A 17890-nucleotide genomic window follows, 5' to 3' on the forward strand; every position below is an offset into this window, starting at 1 on the left:
AGGGGCTGGGGAATCACTGACCGGCGGCAGGTGGTGGGGCCAGAAAATCAGAGTGGAGGCAGGCGGAGGAGCTGGGGAATCGCAGACTGGAGGCGGGTGGCGGGGCAAGGGAATTGCAGACAGGAAGCAGGCGGAGTGGCTAGGGAATCACAGACTGGAGGCAGCTAAGAGGCCAGGAAATTACAGACAGGAGGCATGTAGTGGGGCTGGGGAATCACCGAATGGAGGCAGGCAGAGGGGCTTGGGAGTCACAGACTAGAGGCAGGCGGAGGGGCTGGTGAATCACTGACTGGAGGCATGCGGAGGGGTTGGGAACCACAGACTAGAGGCAGGCAGGGGGTACAGGGAACCACAGACCGGAGGCAGATGGAGGGGCTGGGGAATAACAGATTGGAGGCAGGCGGAGGGGCTGGCGAATCACAGACTGGAGGCAGGCAGAGGGTACAGGGAACCACAGACCGGAGGCAGATGGAGGAGCTGGAGAATCACAGACTGGAGGCAGGCGGAGGGGCTGGCGAATCACTGACTGGAGGCATGCGGAGGGGTTGGGAACCACAGACTAGAGGCAGGCAGAGGGTACAGGGAACCACAGACCGGAGGCAGATGGAGGGGCTGTGGTATCACAAACTGGAGGCAGGCGGAGGGGTTAGGAACCATAGACTAGAGGCAGGCAGAGGGTACAGGGAACCACAGACCGGAGGCAGATGGAGGAGCTGGAGAATCACAGACTGGAGGCAGGCGGAGGGGCTGGCGAATCACTGACTGGAGGCATGCGGAGGGGTTGGGAACCACAGACTAGAGGCAGGCAGAGGGTACAGGGAACCACAGACCGGAGGCAGATGGAGGGGCTGTGGTATCACAAACTGGAGGCAGGCGGAGGGGCTGGGGAATCACAGACTGGAGGCATGCGGAGGGGTTAGGAACCATAGACTAGAGGCAGGCAGAGGGTACAGGGAACCACAAACCGGAGGCAGATGGAGGGGCTGGGGAATCGCACACAGGGAGGATAAGACCCAATGTACAGTCCAGCCCCTGTGTACCAAAATCTATTTGTAGAAATTTCAAATAATTGTAAAAGAAGAACCACAAAGTGCATTTCTTCACCAAAGGAATCAATTTAATCAGTATTACAGCGCCATTACAGCTGTGTCTTTACATTACCAAAACTGTGCTGGCAGGTTCTCTTTATTTGAGAATTTGTAAATCCTGGACTAGTAGGCCACGTGCACATATTGAGTATTTGGTGAGTTTTATACATCGGTATTTGTAAGCCAAAACTAGGAGTGGGTGATAAATCTAGAAGTGGTGACGTGTTTCTATTAGACTTTTCCTCTGACTGTTCCACTCCTGGTTTTGGCTTACAAATACTGAGGTAAAAAAACTTCTATGCTGCAGTAAAAGCCATTTTTGCTGAACTTGCCTGAAGATTTGCATTGTAGTGTACTTTTAAAATAGTTTATTAGAAACTAATGATAAACTATAAGTGATCTGTGGCCACACTTGAGTGATAACTTTATCCGCCCCAATTAATCAAGACTGGTGTTTTACATGCCAATCTAGATGAAGGATGTGCTGCTGTAAAATTTACCAAATTCAGTAAGAGGCATAAGATATGTACTCCAGTAAGTGATTGGATAACATTTCAGTCATAATTTATGTCACTTGTTGGCGTAAAATGTGCTGAATTTTTTGTCTAAGCTTTGACCAGTTTTCAATACCTTTCAAAAAGATGTTGGAGCTCACAAGATCTGGCATAAAAATACAAAAACTCTCAACATTTTTGTGCAGAAATGAGTTGCGCTAAAATTATGCAACATTTCAAGCAATGTTATGCTTGAATTAAATACTTAATGGTATTTCCTTATGAATTGGGACCACAGTACTGAGTTCGTATTACAATTTAGGTCTGGGCAAGAAGCTTTCCTGAAGATATTAGATTATCTGTTTGTCTCCCTTCTGTGTGTTTCTGAGAGTTTGTATCTTCAAGCAGCTTGTATTTTCATTGCCATTTTATACTGCATTGCTCCTCTGGGCACTATGAGTTGTTCTCTATGGTTCCAAGAACAAAAACTTGGCTCATATCTTACAAAAAAAACACAAAGCACAACAAAATTAGCTCTTATTATTAAAACAAATAATCTTACTTTACAAATTATAGTTTGCAAATGTATAAAAAAAGGCTCAAACCATTGAGGAATTTTGGACTCCTTCACTAATATTGGTACATGTTAAAAAAAAGTGTGGGTGTGTGAGTAGGACTAAGTCGCAGTCGATTTTCAACCTTTAATGTAAGGAAACAAAATCTAAGACAGAAACAAAATGAACATATACCCTGCTGTAAGTAAATAGGTAAAAGTAGTAGTGCATATAAATAACATAGGGTACTTAAGGAGAGGGTGGGTAAAGCTCACCACATTGACGACTTCAGTTCTCCACATGAGGTCAACCGGTGGGTGCTGTATCCGCTGGTGATAGCAGTGATAGTAGTGAGGAGGAAGGAAATTTCATTGGCCCATTCCAACCAGGTAATAACCTCATTGGAATGGGACGATGAAATTTCCTTCCTCCTCTCTGCGCAAGGTACTTAGTAAACACTGTTTTTGATTTTGGTGTCAAAGACCTTGCCCTATCTTGGATATCCTCATACCTTACCAACCGCACATTTAGCGTTTCCTACTCCCATACTACCTCTTCATCTCGCCCCCTCTCTGTTGGGACAACTCATAAGGTCCTATGGATTCCAGTACCATCTATTTACTGATGACACTCAGATCTACCTCTCTGCTGTCCAGAATCCCAGAGTGTCTATCAGCCATATCCTCCTTTTTTTCCTCTCACTTCCTCAAGCTCAATGTGGACAAATCTGAACTAATTATCTTTCCTCCATCTCGCATATCTTCCCTACCTGATCTATCAAAATAAATGAAATCACACTTTCCCCTGTCCCCAAAATCCGCTGCCTCGGAGTAACCCTTGACTCTGCCCTGTCCTTCAAACCGCACATCCAAGCTCTCGCCACCTCCTGTCGCCTCCAGCTCAAAAATATTTACAGAATCCGTCCTTTCCTCAACCCTCATTCTACCAAAATGCTCGTGCATGCCCTCATTATCTCCCGCTTCGACTACTGCAACATCCTTCTCTGTGGCCTACCTTCTTACACTCTCGCACCCTTCCTGTCCGTCCTTAACTCTGCTGCCCAACTAATTAATCTCTCTCCTCAGTTCACTCCTGCTTCTGCTCTTTGCAAATCCCTTCATTGGGTCCCAATTTCCCATCGTATCCAGTTTAAACTACTAACACTGACCTACAAAGCCATCCATAACCTTTCTCCTCCGTATATTTCCAAACTAATTTCTCACTATCTTCCCTCACGTAATCTCCGGTCCTCCCAAGACCCCTTTCTCTCCTCCACGCTTATTCGCTCCTCACCCAATCGCCTCCAAGACTTCTCCCGAATATCTCCCATCCTCTGGAATTCTGTGCCCCAGCACGTCTGGTTATCCACCACATTTGGATCCTTCAAAAGAAACCTGAAAACCCATCTCTTCAAATAAGCTTACAGCCTATAAAGACCACACGGCCACCTCAACACCATTGGAGCTACTGCAACCCCCGACCTACTGTCTCCTTCCCCACAATCCTGTAGAATGTAAGCCCGCAAGGGCAGGGTCCTCTCCCCTCTGTATCAGTCTGTCATTGTTAATTTTGTTTACTGTAAGTGATATATGTAATTTGTATGTAACCACTTCTTATGTACAGCACCATGGAATTAATAATGCTATATGAATAATAATAATAATAATAATAATAATAATAATAATAATAATAATTTGAAAAAAGGATAAAAGCCATGCCTCCAGCATCAAGGTGTGCCCAAATTGGGATGCTCATAATCTCCAGTACTATAACCTTACCATGTGTCGAAGTGATGTCAATGTGAATGAGGGCCAAGCAGGACCTTAATAATGTTTTTGAATGACTAAATAATAAACATATTTTTGTTCATTTTATAGACACGCTATTCCGCCTCCTTATTTCTCAGTTTTCAGATAGATACTATGGTGCCCAAACTTTTGTATCTGCCCATTTTTCAGTTTAAAAAAAATAAAAGATGAAAATATTTTTTTTCTGCCATAAATACAAGGAGACCATCAGTTAGCCATAGGGATGGATAAATGAAAATATCTACACATGGGTAGGGGTATAATTGCACGAGGTCATTTAAACACCTCAACCCGGAACTCTTGTGAAAATCAAAGAACAAGGTCTTTTTCTCAAACACTGTCTGTCATTCGTTTCATTAGTCAAATCAATGGGGGTCTTAACATGATGGGTACATGGCCTTCATGTAGGCAGAGAGAAAAGGTCAGACCTTTTCTCTCTGCATACACGATGGGCATGTACTCATCACATTAAAGGTACCGTTACACTAAACGACTTACCAACGATCACGACCAGCGATACGACCTGGCCGTGATCGTTGGTAAGTCGTTGTGTGGTCGCTGGGGAGCTGTCACACAGACAGCTCTCTCCAGCGACCAACGATCAGGGGAAAGACTTCGGCATCATTGAAACTGTCTTCAACGATGCCGAAGTCCCCCTGCAGCACCCGGGTATCCAGGGTAAACATCGGGTTACTAAGCGCAGGGCCGCGTTTAGTAACCCGATATTTACCCTGGTTACCACTGTAAAAAAAAAAAAAAAACACTACATACTCACATTCCGATGTCTGTCACGTCCCCCGCTGTCAGCTTCCCACACTGACTGTGTCAGCGGCGCCGACCGTAAAGCAGAGCACAGCGGTGACGTCACAGCTGTGCTCTGCTTTATGGCCGGCGCTGACAGTCAGTGCAGGGAAGCTGACGCCGGGGGACGTGACAGACATCGGAATGTAAGTATGTACTGTTTTTTTTTTTTACTTTTACAATGGTAACCAGGGTAAATATCGGGTTACTAAGCGCGGCCCTGCGCTTAGTAACCCGATATTTACCCTGGTTACAAGTGAACACATCGCTGGATCCCGCGATGACAGCGGGTGATCAGCGACCAAAAAAAGGTCCTGATCATTCCCCACGACCAACGATCTCCCAGCAGGGACCTGATCATTGGTCACTGTCACACATAAGGAGATCGTTAGCGAGATCGTTGCTACGTCACAAAAAGCGTGACGTTGCAACGATATCGATAATGATATCATTATGTGTGAAGGTACCTTAAGACCCCATTTCATTCAACAGTCTTTATCTTCCCTGATGATCTGACTGATAAAACGCGTCGGGAGCAATTTAGGGCTTTAGTTTGATGGATCCTATTACGTGTCCCATTGTGGGGTAATGTATGGCTAGGACTGAGAGCCTTCCCCTCCTAACTAGATAACCAGGACCCTGCAATTTTCATTGGAACATGACCTGGTCTAATCAGGAGCAACACTGGGTGAGATTGTTCCTTTTCTATATGATATGTTGCTTACCATATTGTTATACACCAGGACATATGTATAACTGTCAGTGTTTTAGAAAAAGACCTCGTCCTTTGATTTTCACAAGGGATTCGGGTTGAAGTTTTATATGACCTTGTGCAATTATAGCCCTACCTAGATATTTTCATTTATCCATCACTACGGCTAAGTGATGGTCTTTAGGTGACCTAGATATGTATTGTGTGTGTTGTTTGTTTTCATTGGATCAGAGGGCTCCATATATTTTAATAATGTAATCAGATTAAAAGTTACATTTTATATAGTACTTCTACCTTGCTTTTTTCCACACTTCTATTGATTGATAGCCTACATACTTATTCCTAAAATACAAAAGAAATGCGTCATCTTTAACTTTAGCTCTTTTAGAGATCATTTCATCTTCAATTTGCTTAACTCTTCACAATAACAGTCATTTTGACCAGGACTGCCCAAACTTTTACATGCCACTCGTATACCCTGTAGCATGTCACATACTTGGTATAGTGTGCAGGCATGGATTGTTAAGAAATGGACCAAATCTTTTGCTTCATTCATATTTGTGGGGGTTGTTCCTTGGTTAATGTCAGGAGACTCTATCACATTTGTCACAATTGGATATGCCGGCACTGTTATTTTTCCTTCAAAATGACGGACCCCCACCAATCAGCTGATACTTGCTCCAGCGGTGACATGGAATGGAGCTACTGGGCACATCTCGATTCAATGTGTCGCTGCCGTTACTGAGGGCTGCAGAACTGCTCTTATCATTTACCTTTTTTCGCAGGAAGTCAAATCCATATCACTGGGTATCTGGACAAGTGGGCAATCAGCGGCATGAAAAAGAAAGCACTGGAAAGGTATGACAACCTCACCACCGAGGCCTCGTCCTTCAAATGAGCGTGAAACAAGGTTGCGCAATTCCCGGACTGGCCGTGGACCTCCTGACATGAACTCGCCAGCCCTATAGTAATATGTAGCTGCTGAGTTCACGTTGACCCGCGTCACAGTCCGTACGCAGACCATGTTTCACAGACGTCTGAATTTGGGTTTGTCTATAGATGATAAATATGTAAGGTACAAGAGTGCAGATGGGAAAGTGATGATCTTTAACCAAAGGCAGGAAGCTTCCCGGAATATGGATGGAGGCTGCTAGGAGGGAGTTGGTGCTGACGGTTCCCCTCTAGGAGTTACATAGGATCTCATGGCTGAATGCCACCGTTCAGGGGGACATCTATGCCCAATATGAACTGCTTTTGTGTCCAAACTGTTACGGCGTTCACTGATACTGTGCACTATTCATATTGTAAATCAGTATGAATGTCAAAAAATAAAAGATCAGTGGAATACGAGGCTCACCACCCCGGTGGCACACTGTCTATCAGCCGCTGTCTGTCATAGTCAGTAGATAACCAGCAGAACACAGGGAGCAATCTGCTTGTGAGCCGCAGTTTCAGTATGCCGAGCAGAATCAAGGATCCATTTATTGTAATAAGAAGTCTGCGGTGGAGACTGACAGCTTTGTGCTGGGGATTACTCTTTTCTTTGTATTTCCTTCAATATAATATTGTGTATTGAAATCTGGATTGGGGATTTGAAACTCCTCGCTGTATGAAAACGCTATGCGATGCCCATTAATTATCCGCTCAAGGTGCCAAATCTGACATTACGGCTGCCACAACATCAAATACAAAAGGTGCAGTTTTGATGTGATACATATTAAACAGCTCCATCAAAATAGTCCAGAATGAAATAAGTGGACCCCTTCATGGCTGGTGGGCATTTAATGATCTCTGACCAAGCATCATGTAGCTGAAAACATTGTAGACATACACAGGGAATGATGTAGAAGTGATTCGGTTATTCCTGAGCTTGTTACAGTTTTATGAACACTTTCTAAGAGTCAATTAAAACCAGTAGTATGGCTGGATAGCTCGTAATATAAAAATAAAAATACATTTGACACCTGTAGTAATCTGATGTACCAGACACAAGAAATTAAGCTATGAATCCACATACAAATTAGCCAGGAAGTGCATTGGGGGTGTGTCCATGTCCATACTGAGAACATCAACACGCCCCCAATGCACTTCCAGGCTAATTTGTATTCAAAGCTTGATTTGTTGTGTCTGATACATCGGATTACTACAAGACAGGTATCAGTTTTAGGCTATGTGCACACGTTCAGGATTTCTTGCAGACATTTCCTGAGTAAAACCGGACATTTTCTGCAAGAAATCCGCATGCGTTTTTTTTTTTTTGCGTTTTTTTTGCGCGTTTTGACGCGTTTTTTGCGTTTTTTTATGCCTTTTTTTTCTGGAGCTTCCCAATGCATTAAATAGTGGGATAAACACGAAAAATCCGCAAAATTAATGAACATGCTGCTTTTTTTTACCTCAATGCGTTTTTTTGCGGAAAAAAACGCATCATGTGCACGAAAATTGTGGAATGCATTCTAAATGATGGGATGCATAATGTATGCAATTTTTTATGCTTTTTTATAGCATTTTTATAGCGAAAAAGCATTCAGCCATACTACTAGTTTATTTGTGGTGTCCTGACAGGTTCCCTTTACTTTATGCTGCTGAATCCTAAATGTTTGGTCTATATTGTATTGTCACTCTCCCCTAATATGATTTATCTTTTGTGATTATTTTAGTTTTCTGCTGGGAAAATAAAACTCAAAGTCCTCCAGAATTCTGCTTCAGGTAAAATGTAACAAATTGTTTTGAAACGGACGTATCAGATTATCTTTGTGAATACATGTTTTCCATCAGTGCCTCATCAGTATTTTCCATCACTGTCAAGTCTGTGTCATCAGTATTTTCCATCAATATCCAGTCAGTGTGTCATCAGTGTTTTCCTTCAGTGTCTCATCAGTATTTTCCATCAATATCCAGTCAGTGTGTCATCAGTGTTTTCCATCACTGTCCAGTCAGTGTGTCATCAGTGTTTTCCATCACTGTCCAGTCAGTGTGTCATCAGTGTTTTCCATCACTGTCCAGTCAGTGTGTCATCAGTGTTTTCCATCACTGTCCAGTCAGTGTGTCATCAGTGTTTTCCATCACTGTCAAGTCTGTGTCAGTGTTTTCCATCACTATCCAGTCAGTGTGTCATCAGTGTTTTCCATCACTGTCCAGTCAGTGTGTCATCAGTGTTTTCCATCACTGTCCAGTCAGTGTGTCATCAGTGTTTTCCATCACTGTCCAGTCAGTGTGTCATCAGTGTTTTCCATCACTGTCAAGTCTGTGTCAGTGTTTTCCATCACTGTCCAGTCAGTGTGTCATCAGTGTTTTCCATCACTGTCCAGTCAGTGTGTCATCAGTGTTTTCCATCACTGTCAAGTCTGTGTGTCATCAATGTTTTCCATCAGTGTCTCATCAGTATTTTCCATCACTGTCAAGTCTGTGTGTCATCAGTGTTTTTCATCACTGTCAAGTCTGTGTGTCATCAGTGTTTTCCATCACTGTCAAGTCTGTGTCTCATCAGTGTTTTCCATCACTGTCAAGTCTGTGTGTCATCAGTGTTTTCCATCACTGTCAAGTCTGTGTGTCATCACTCAGTGTTTTTCATCACTGTCCAGTCAGTGTGTTATCAGTGTTTTCCATCACTGCCAAGTCTGTGTGTCATCAGTGTTTTCCATCACTGTCAAGTCTGTGTGTCATCACTCAGTGTTTTCCATCACTGTCAAGTCTGTGTGTCATCAGTGTTTTCCATCACTGTCAAGTCTGTGTGTCATCAGTGTTTTCCATCACTGTCAAGTCTGTGTGTCATCACTCAGTGTTTTTCATCACTGTCCAGTCAGTGTGTTATCAGTGTTTTCCATCACTGCCAAGTCTGTGTGTCATCAGTGTTTTCCATCACTGTCAAGTCTGTGTGTCATCAGTGTTTTTCATCACTGTCCAGTCAGTGTGTCATCAGTGTTTTCCATCACTGTCCAGTCAGTGTGTTATCAGTGTTTTCCATCACAGTCCAGTCAGTGTGTTATCAGTGTTTTCCATCACTGTCCAGTCAGTGTGTCATCAGTGTTTTCCATCACTGTCCAGTCAGTGTGTCATCAGTGTTTTCCATCACTGTCCAGTCAGTGTGTCATCAGTGTTTTCCATCTCTGTCCAGTCAGTGTGTCATCAGTGTTTTCCATCACTGTCCAGTCAGTGTGTCATCAGTGTTTTCCATCACTGTCCAGTCAGTGTGTCATCAGTGTTTTCCTTCAGTGTCTCATCAGTGTTTTCCATCACTGTCCAGTCAGTGTGTCATCAGTGTTTTCCATCACTGTCCAGTCAGTGTGTCATCAGTGTTTTCCATCACTGTCCAGTCAGTGTGTCATCAGTGTTTTCCGTCACTGTCCAGTCAGTGTGTCATCAGTGTTTTCCATCACTGTCCAGTCAGTGTGTCATCAGTGTTTTCCTTCAGTGTCTCATCAGTGTTTTCCATCACTGTCCAGTCAGTGTGTCATCAGTGTTTTCCATCACTGTCCAGTCAGTGTGTCATCAGTGTTTTCCATCACTGTCCAGTCAGTGTGTCATCAGTGTTTTCCGTCACTGTCCAGTCAGTGTGTCATCAGTGTTTTCCATATTTTTGTCCGTTTTTGCCATCGGTGTGTCATCAGTCTTTTTCACAGATGGATAAAGAAGTAGACAAATTCTAAAGCTTCTCCTCTATGTAGAAATGTTAGACACGGACAGCACATGGATGGCATCTCTGTACTGTACATGTTTTTCACAGACCCATAGACTTGTATTGGCCCTTGTCGTCCGTGCTGCTGGAAAAAAAAAAGGTGCATGTCTCTGAGTTTTGCATAGACACGCTGTCTTTGAAAAAGCATGGACATGTGAACAGCCCCAGATATTAATGGGTATGTGTTGTTTCCATAAAAAATAAATGTATGTGACACGTACAGTATGTGCAACACAGACGTCTGAATGAGGCCTAAGATGTACATCTGTTACAAGTGACAACCAAGTTCCTCACACTTTTATTTAAGGTGAATAACTGTAGTCTTTAATATGTGATCTGCAGAAAATGTATCATTGTAGAATTATATTTAATTTAGAAATCGTAAAATAGAATGAGGTAAAGCGGTATTTTACAGTTGATGAAGGTTGTACTGTACATGTTGGGGGTTCACTTATAGGCTGCAGGGCTGTCGATGTGACATCTGCTCTGCACACAGTGACATACATCGGGAGCAGCGGGAGGCAGGTCAGTAAAAAACAGCTTTGTTTTTATCAACAAACTCCAGCTGAGTGGGGATTTTTGTAACCAGAAAACTTCTTTAAGGTCATGTTCACACGTTGAGTATTTGGTGAATTTTTTACCTCAGTATTTTGCCTTAGTAAACCAAAACCAGGAGTGGGTGATAAATCCAGAAGTGGTGATGTGTTTCTATTATACTTTTCCTCTGATTGTTCCACTCATGGTTTTGGCTTATATATACTGAGGTAAAATAGTAACTGAACACTGGTGTGCATGTGGTCCAAAAGTGTTCCCATGTGGTAGATTTATGGCGTATACAGAGGTATCTAAATATATATATATATAAGGTATAGATTCAGTTCTCTTCTGTCTCGAGAACAGCACCCTGCCATGTGGCGCTGCTAGTGGAGACGTGATAGCAGTTAAAGGGAACCTGTCACCCCCAAAATCGAAGGTGAGCTAAGCCCACCAGCATCAGGGGCTTATCTACAGCATTCTGGAATGCTGTAGATAAGCCCCCGATGTACCCTAAAAGATGAGAAAAAGAGGTTATATTATACTCACCCAGGGGCGGTCCCAGTACGATTGGTGTTGCGGTCCAGGTCCGGGGCCTCCCATCTTCTTACGATGACGTCCTCTTCTTGTCTTCATGCTGCAGCTCCGGCGCAGGCATACTTTGTCTGACCTGTTGAGGGCAGAGCACAGTACTGCAGTGCGCAGGCAGACAAAGTACGCCTGCGCCGGAGCCGCAGCGTGAAGACAAGAAGAGGATGTCATCTGATGAAGATAGGAGGCGCAGGACCCGACTGCGACACCCATCGGACCCGGACCACAGCGGGACCGTCCCTGGGTGAGTATAATCTAACCTCTTTTTCTCATCTTTTAGAATACATTGGGGGCTTATCTACAGCATTCCAGAATGCTGTAGATAAGCCCCTGACGCCGGTGGGCTTACCTCACCCGCGATTTTGGGGGTGACAGGTTCCCTTTAAGTGTGCAAGCAGTCTGTGTGCAAGCAGCTTCGATTTTGGGGGTGACAGGTTCCCTTTAACATACATCCATTTTTGACTTGTGTGGGAATTTCAACCACCTCTCCACTGACAGCGGGGCTCTGTTATCTAGATAGATGTGGGTCCCATTGGTGGCACTTGCATCTGCCGTACATTTGAGGCATATCCTGTTTATTTGCCATAGATGTGCCAAATAGGTATAGTCCTTTGATGAGACTTGTGGTGCCACAATATGCTGTGTATGTAGGCATATAGAGATGCAGTATGAACACTTAGGGCTGTTTCATTATTGCATTTACCCTTTGTCAAGTTTTAAGTATTTTGCTCCTCTTGTTATTTGTGCCATGTTCATATTTTCATTTGCAACTTTTTTTATTTAACTTTTTAAGTGTTTGCTTGTTGTTTTTTTTTATGGTCGCCGTTGAGGGCTGTGTTTAGGGTTTTTCAGATGTTTTTGCCTGATTCGTCATTTACGCATTCCGAAAAGTTGCTCAATTTGTGCACAAATATACTCCAGTTACCACCTTGAAGTCATTGTTTTTTGTATACCTGTAATTTTGGTCCATAATTTCCCACATTTTAGCGGAATATGTGATTTTTTTGCACTAAAAAAACAGGTTAAAGACAAAGTTGAAGAGCATTTTTGATTTTGAGCAGAATTCATGAACTGAAATTGATAACTCCGGCCCATTCATCTCCATAGGTGCTGTATAAGAGCTTAGCACAACATGGAGGTGTAATATGATGATGGGCGTCATTAGTGCGTCTATTACTGCCCATTACTGATGGCATAGAACGTCACAGGGAATAATTACATACTATACACAAGCACTAGTACTTGTTCATCAAGCTATCAGGGTTAATAAAAGACAAGAAATACTTTCCCTTTGATTGCTCAACAATTAGTGAATGTATGCGGTCACATTACAGGCATTCATCAGTCTCGCTGGAGGTTTTAACTAATTCTGTCCTCTAAGTAAATTGCTTCCATATTTCACGCGCAGATATGACTTTCTCCTTCCATTAGTCAGATGCTCTGTGATTTATTCCATTTCCATGAGTTGGCCTCTTGTCAATAACCAAACATGATAAATTAAACTAATGCATGGCTGCATATGTTGACTAGTGAGTTGTGAAGGAACAAATATTGAATAGTCAAGCTTCCGTTAATCGTACGCTGCACATTGTAGAATAATTTGTGGCTGCGGATTGCCAGTAAGTGACGTGTTTCTGCCAGAATACAGAACACTTAATATATAACAGGTGATTGAGTGCTTTCCTCCGTCTTCTCTGCCTTTCCCTTCACATGACCTGATCTGTATTGTGCCGTTCCTAGAGCCTGATAAACCAAAGACCTCATCGAGGACTCCTAATATCCCAGCCGCCGAGAAGACGAAGCTCAAAGGCAAACTGTGTGGCCAGTGTGAAAGTAAAAGAGCATTACTGGTACGTGGGGGAGCCATTCTGTTCATCTAGCATTTCATAATCCAAATATTGTAAGGTTATCTTCTCACCATCAGTTTTTGGTTCTGTGCCAAATACGCAAGGTTTTAGTCTACGTTCACATTAGCGTCTTTGGGCGCAGCGTCGTCGACGCAACCCGAAACGGATGTCAAACCGCATACACAACGCAGCGTCTTTTGACGCATGCGTTGTCCTAAAATGTTATTATTCTTGACACAATTGAAGATAAAAAACACCCAAAAAAGTGTCTAGACACTAAAGAGAAAGACCACCAATGGGATAGAAGAGGGTGGGTGTAATGGAATTTGTGTATATATACCCTTGCAGAGATGAATTCCTCCCATTTTGCTTGTGTTTCCAGCATCAAGATGGAGCGTCCCATGGAGAGTATCTACATGAATATGGATTTGGATTTATGCTCTTGTCACTGTCTAGACGCTTCATCACTTGTTTTTTACTCAAAAGGCGCATGCGTCGAACAACGCAGGTCGACGCAGGCACCTGCGCCCTATGCGTTTTACATAGACACTAATGTGGTTTTTTGGCACATTTACGACGCAAGTGTGTTGCATGCGTTGTTTACCGGAAATTTGGCGCAGGAAAATGCAACATGTAGCATTGGCCGCGCCCTGTCTGGTGCGCCCAAATGACGCATGCGTCGTACAACGCTTGACAACGCATACCGACGCATGTCCATGCACCCCCCCATGTTAAAGATAGGGGCACATGACGCATGCGTCGGTATCTGTCGACGACGCTGCGCCCAAAGACGCTAATGTGAACGTAGCCTTACAGTTCCAGCAAAGTGGATGGGACTTCCATAATTCTCATGCCCACTGCACTTTTTTTAAGCAGCATAAACTGTCCTGCGGTGTGTGTTTGAAATCCACAACGGGTCAATTTTCCTTATAGAATTGCATTAGATGCGTAAAATCTGCAGGTAGAAAAAACTAACGTGTTTTCCACTGCGGAAACACACTAAAAACGATGTAATCCGCACATGACTGTATCAATAAAGTTTTGTCAAATAGCAGGAAGTTTAAAAAACAAAGCAGCTTTATGTAAAGCATGTCACACCAACAAGAGACAAAAATCTGCTGCACTGTTCAATAATCAAGAATAACCGGGTCCCGTTCACTCAGAGAACAAATTAAGGGACTGTTTTCCTTCATAGTCAACATTTTTTAAGACTCACAATAATCCTGAATAATCCGATGAAAATAAAGGGGTTGTCTGATCGGAGACTCCCCATTTTTGGTTACATCCTCACATTTATTTTCTTATTTACATGTGTCACATGCAGACAGTTTTACTCCCGTGTTTCATCCTTTTTCCCTCCACTTTGCATCTGTTTTTGACGGATCCCCATAGACTTTAAAAGCTGCAATAATGGATGAGAATAGGCCTTGTGCTGAGTGTAATACAAAGGACATATTAAAAGACTGATGTGTGCATGGATACCCACATTTAGAGAGCTGGGTCCCAACATGTGCCGCTGTCAGTGGAGAGGTGGTCGGAATCCTCATGCAAATGAATGGGAACTATGACCACCTCTCCACTAACAGCGCTACATGTCAGGTCTCCTCTTGAGATACATAAGTGACATTTGTGGGGTTCGCATCTACTGTACATTAATGGCATATTGTGTAGATATTCCATAAATCTGCATGTTGGGAGAACCTCTTTAAGTGTTCCATCCGCGTTGGATGGATGACATTTCTGTTCCTTAGGCTTTGTTCGCATTAGCATTTTGGTTTCTGTTATAGTTGTACATCACAATGCAGCACCACATCTGTTGCAAAATGGCCACTGGCAGCCCCATGGGTTTTGCTATTATTTTTAAAGACTACAGAATCTGCAACTCACATGTCAGCATAGCTGTAACAGACTGACACATAGGCATGAGGCCATGCTCACATGTGATGCACAGTGGGGGAAATAAGTATTTGATCCCTTGCTGATATGTAAGTTTGCCCACTGACAGACATGAACAGTCTATAATTTTAAGGGTCGGTTAATTTTAACATTGAGAGATAGAATATCAAAAATAAAATCCAGAAATTCACATTGTATAAATTATATAAATTTATTTGCATTTTGCAGTGAGAAATAAGTATTTGATCCCTCTGGCAAACGAGACTTAATACTTGGTGGCAAAACCCTTGCTGGCAAGCACAGCAGTCAGACATTATTTGTAGTTGATGATGTGCACAAACCTCATGTCAGGAGCTATTTTGGTCCACTCCTCTTTGCAGATCATCTCTAAATCATTAATATTTTGAGGCTGTCGCTTGGCAATTCGGAGCTTCAACTCCCTCCATAAGTTTTCTATGGGATTAAGGTCTGGAGACTGACTAGGCCACTCCATGACCTTAATATGCTTCTTTTTGAGCCACTCCTTTGTTGCCTTGACTGTTTGTTTTGGGTCATTGTCTTACTGGAGGACTCGGCCACAACCCATTTTTAATGTCCTGGCGGAGGGAAGGATGTTGTCAATCAGGATTTTATTGTACGTGGCTCCATCCATTCTCCCATTGATGTGGTGAAGTGGTCTTATGCCCTTAGCAGAGAAACACTCCCAAAACATAATGTTTCTACCTCCATGCTTGACAGTGGGGATGGTGTTCTTTGGGTCATAGGCAGCACTTCTTTTCATCCAAACACGGCGAGTTGGGTTAATGCCAAAGACCTCAATTTTTGTCTCATCTGACCACAGCACCTTCTCCCAATCACTCACAGAGTCATCCAGGTTTTCATTTGCAAACTTCAGAAAGGCCTGCATATGTTCCTTCTTGTCAGGGGGACCTTGCGGGACTGCAGGATTTTAAACCTTTACGGCGTAATGTGTTAGCAATAGTTTTCTTGGTGACTGTGGTCCCAGTCTGATCTCTTCCTCATGATCAAGGATACTCCACGAGATGAGATTTTGCACTGTGCTTCAGACGGATGTCGATTGACAGTTATTTTGTATTTCTTCCATTTTTTTACTATTGCACCAACAGTTGTCTCTGTCTCACCCAGCGTCTTACTTATGGTTTTGTAACCCATTGCTGCTTTGTGCAGATCTATGATTTTGTCCTTGACATCCTTATAAAGTTCTTTGGTCTTGCCCATGTTGTAAAGGTTAGAGTCTGTGGACAGGAGTCTTTTATGCAGGTTACTGCTGTCTTTAATGCAGGTAACGAGTTGATTAGGAGCATCTGACTGGTCTGTAGGCGCCAGAACTCTTAATGGTTAGTAGGGGATCAAACACTTATTTCTCGCTGCAAAAAGCATATTAATATATATCATTTATACAATGTGATTTTCTGGATTTTATTTTTGATATTCTATCTCTCAATGTTAAAATTAACCTACCCTTAAAATTATAGACTGTTCATGTCTTTGTCAGTGGCCAAACTTACAGGGTATGTGCACACGTATAGAGCTCCTCTGCGGATTTTCCTGCAGTGGATTTGATAAATCTGCAGGGGAAAACCGGTGCGGTTTTTACTGCGGATTTATCGCGTTTTCTACTGCGGATTCCGCTGCGGATTTACATCTGCACCTTTCTATTGGAGCAGATGTAAAAACGCTGCGAATTCCGCACAAAGAATTGACATGCTGCGTTTTTTTCCGCAGCATGGGCACAGTGTTTTTGGTTTCCCATAGGTTTACATTGTACTGTAAACTCATAGGAAACTGCTGCGGATCCGCTGCGGATCCGCAGCAAAATCCGCATTGTGTGCACATACCCACAAAATCAGCAAGGGATCAAATACTTATTTCCCCCACTATATGTGCTGTGGATTTGTGATGTGAAATTTTCAGCATTTTACAGTGTAAATAAAGTGAATGAGTTTAAAAACACTGTCCTCATATATCAGAGAAATTATACATAGGAAAATGAGAATGTGGATTTTGAAATGCCATGGATCTTCATTAGAGATTATACTCAATCAGTGTATAGGGCAAAATCCACAGTCAGTCAGTACAGTGAAACTGCTGTCCCAAAATGGCATCACATGTAGCCCTAGTCCTCGTTCAGACTTCATTTTCACGTACAATTTTTATCTTATTTTTCATGGACAGAACACGTGCTTGTTATAGTCTATGTTTTATGTCTGTGTTTCCATGGGTCTGCAAATAAATCATGGACACATATCCATTTTTTATCCAAGTCACCCATACAAGTCTGTAGAAAGAAATAGCAGCAACCTGTCTGTATTGTTTGACCTTCACCCCCCTAAAATAAGAATATACATTAGTTTGCAAATCATTACCCAGTAAAGGCGTTAATGAATTGGATATGGCAGCTTCGGCATTTCCATTTCTTGGATCACCGTGAGGATCGTAAATATGGGCAAATGGATTAGACAATTTCGAGACTCGATTCACCAACTTCAAGCTTCAGAGATGGCCAATTGATTTGCTCTTCTCTAGTGATGATTAGGAAACTGGGAAAGGAGAAGATAATGAATAATTTCACTTATTTACTTTCCCTTTCCATTACTAATCCAACAATCCACACGAATAAACCAGCTCTGGCGCAGCTTTGTGCCAGAACACAGGCTAAGATGTCCAACAAGGAGGCATAGAAAGAAGCATGTAACGCCATTATATCAGTCTAGTATTACTCGCAGAGGCTGACGGTGACATCGCCTTTTCTTGTTGTGCTCCTCAGAGAATCCTGCTCATTCTCCGAAGCATTTGGGCTGAGAACTCTTGATGTTTTTTTCGCTGATTAGCTCGAGCTCATTGTATAATTGAACACATGTGCAGAATT

The 17890-nt window shown here is 42.8% G+C and overlaps 1 protein-coding gene across 2 annotated transcripts in view; it reads left to right on the forward strand.

The window, feature by feature from the left end:
* ZBBX (zinc finger B-box domain containing) overlaps nucleotides 1-17890 on the forward strand; it is a 357196-nt gene that overhangs the window by 91477 nt on the left and 247829 nt on the right. For both annotated transcript variants that reach the window (XM_069727388.1, XM_069727390.1), the window contains exons 5-7: nucleotides 6243-6315; nucleotides 8115-8163; nucleotides 12998-13107. In XM_069727388.1, coding sequence (XP_069583489.1) covers nucleotides 6243-6315; nucleotides 8115-8163; nucleotides 12998-13107 — 232 coding nt within the window. The remainder of the gene's footprint in view (nucleotides 1-6242; nucleotides 6316-8114; nucleotides 8164-12997; nucleotides 13108-17890) is intronic.

Source organism: Ranitomeya imitator, chromosome 5, assembly GCF_032444005.1.
Source record: "Ranitomeya imitator isolate aRanImi1 chromosome 5, aRanImi1.pri, whole genome shotgun sequence".
Classification (NCBI taxonomy): Eukaryota; Metazoa; Chordata; class Amphibia; order Anura; family Dendrobatidae; genus Ranitomeya; species Ranitomeya imitator.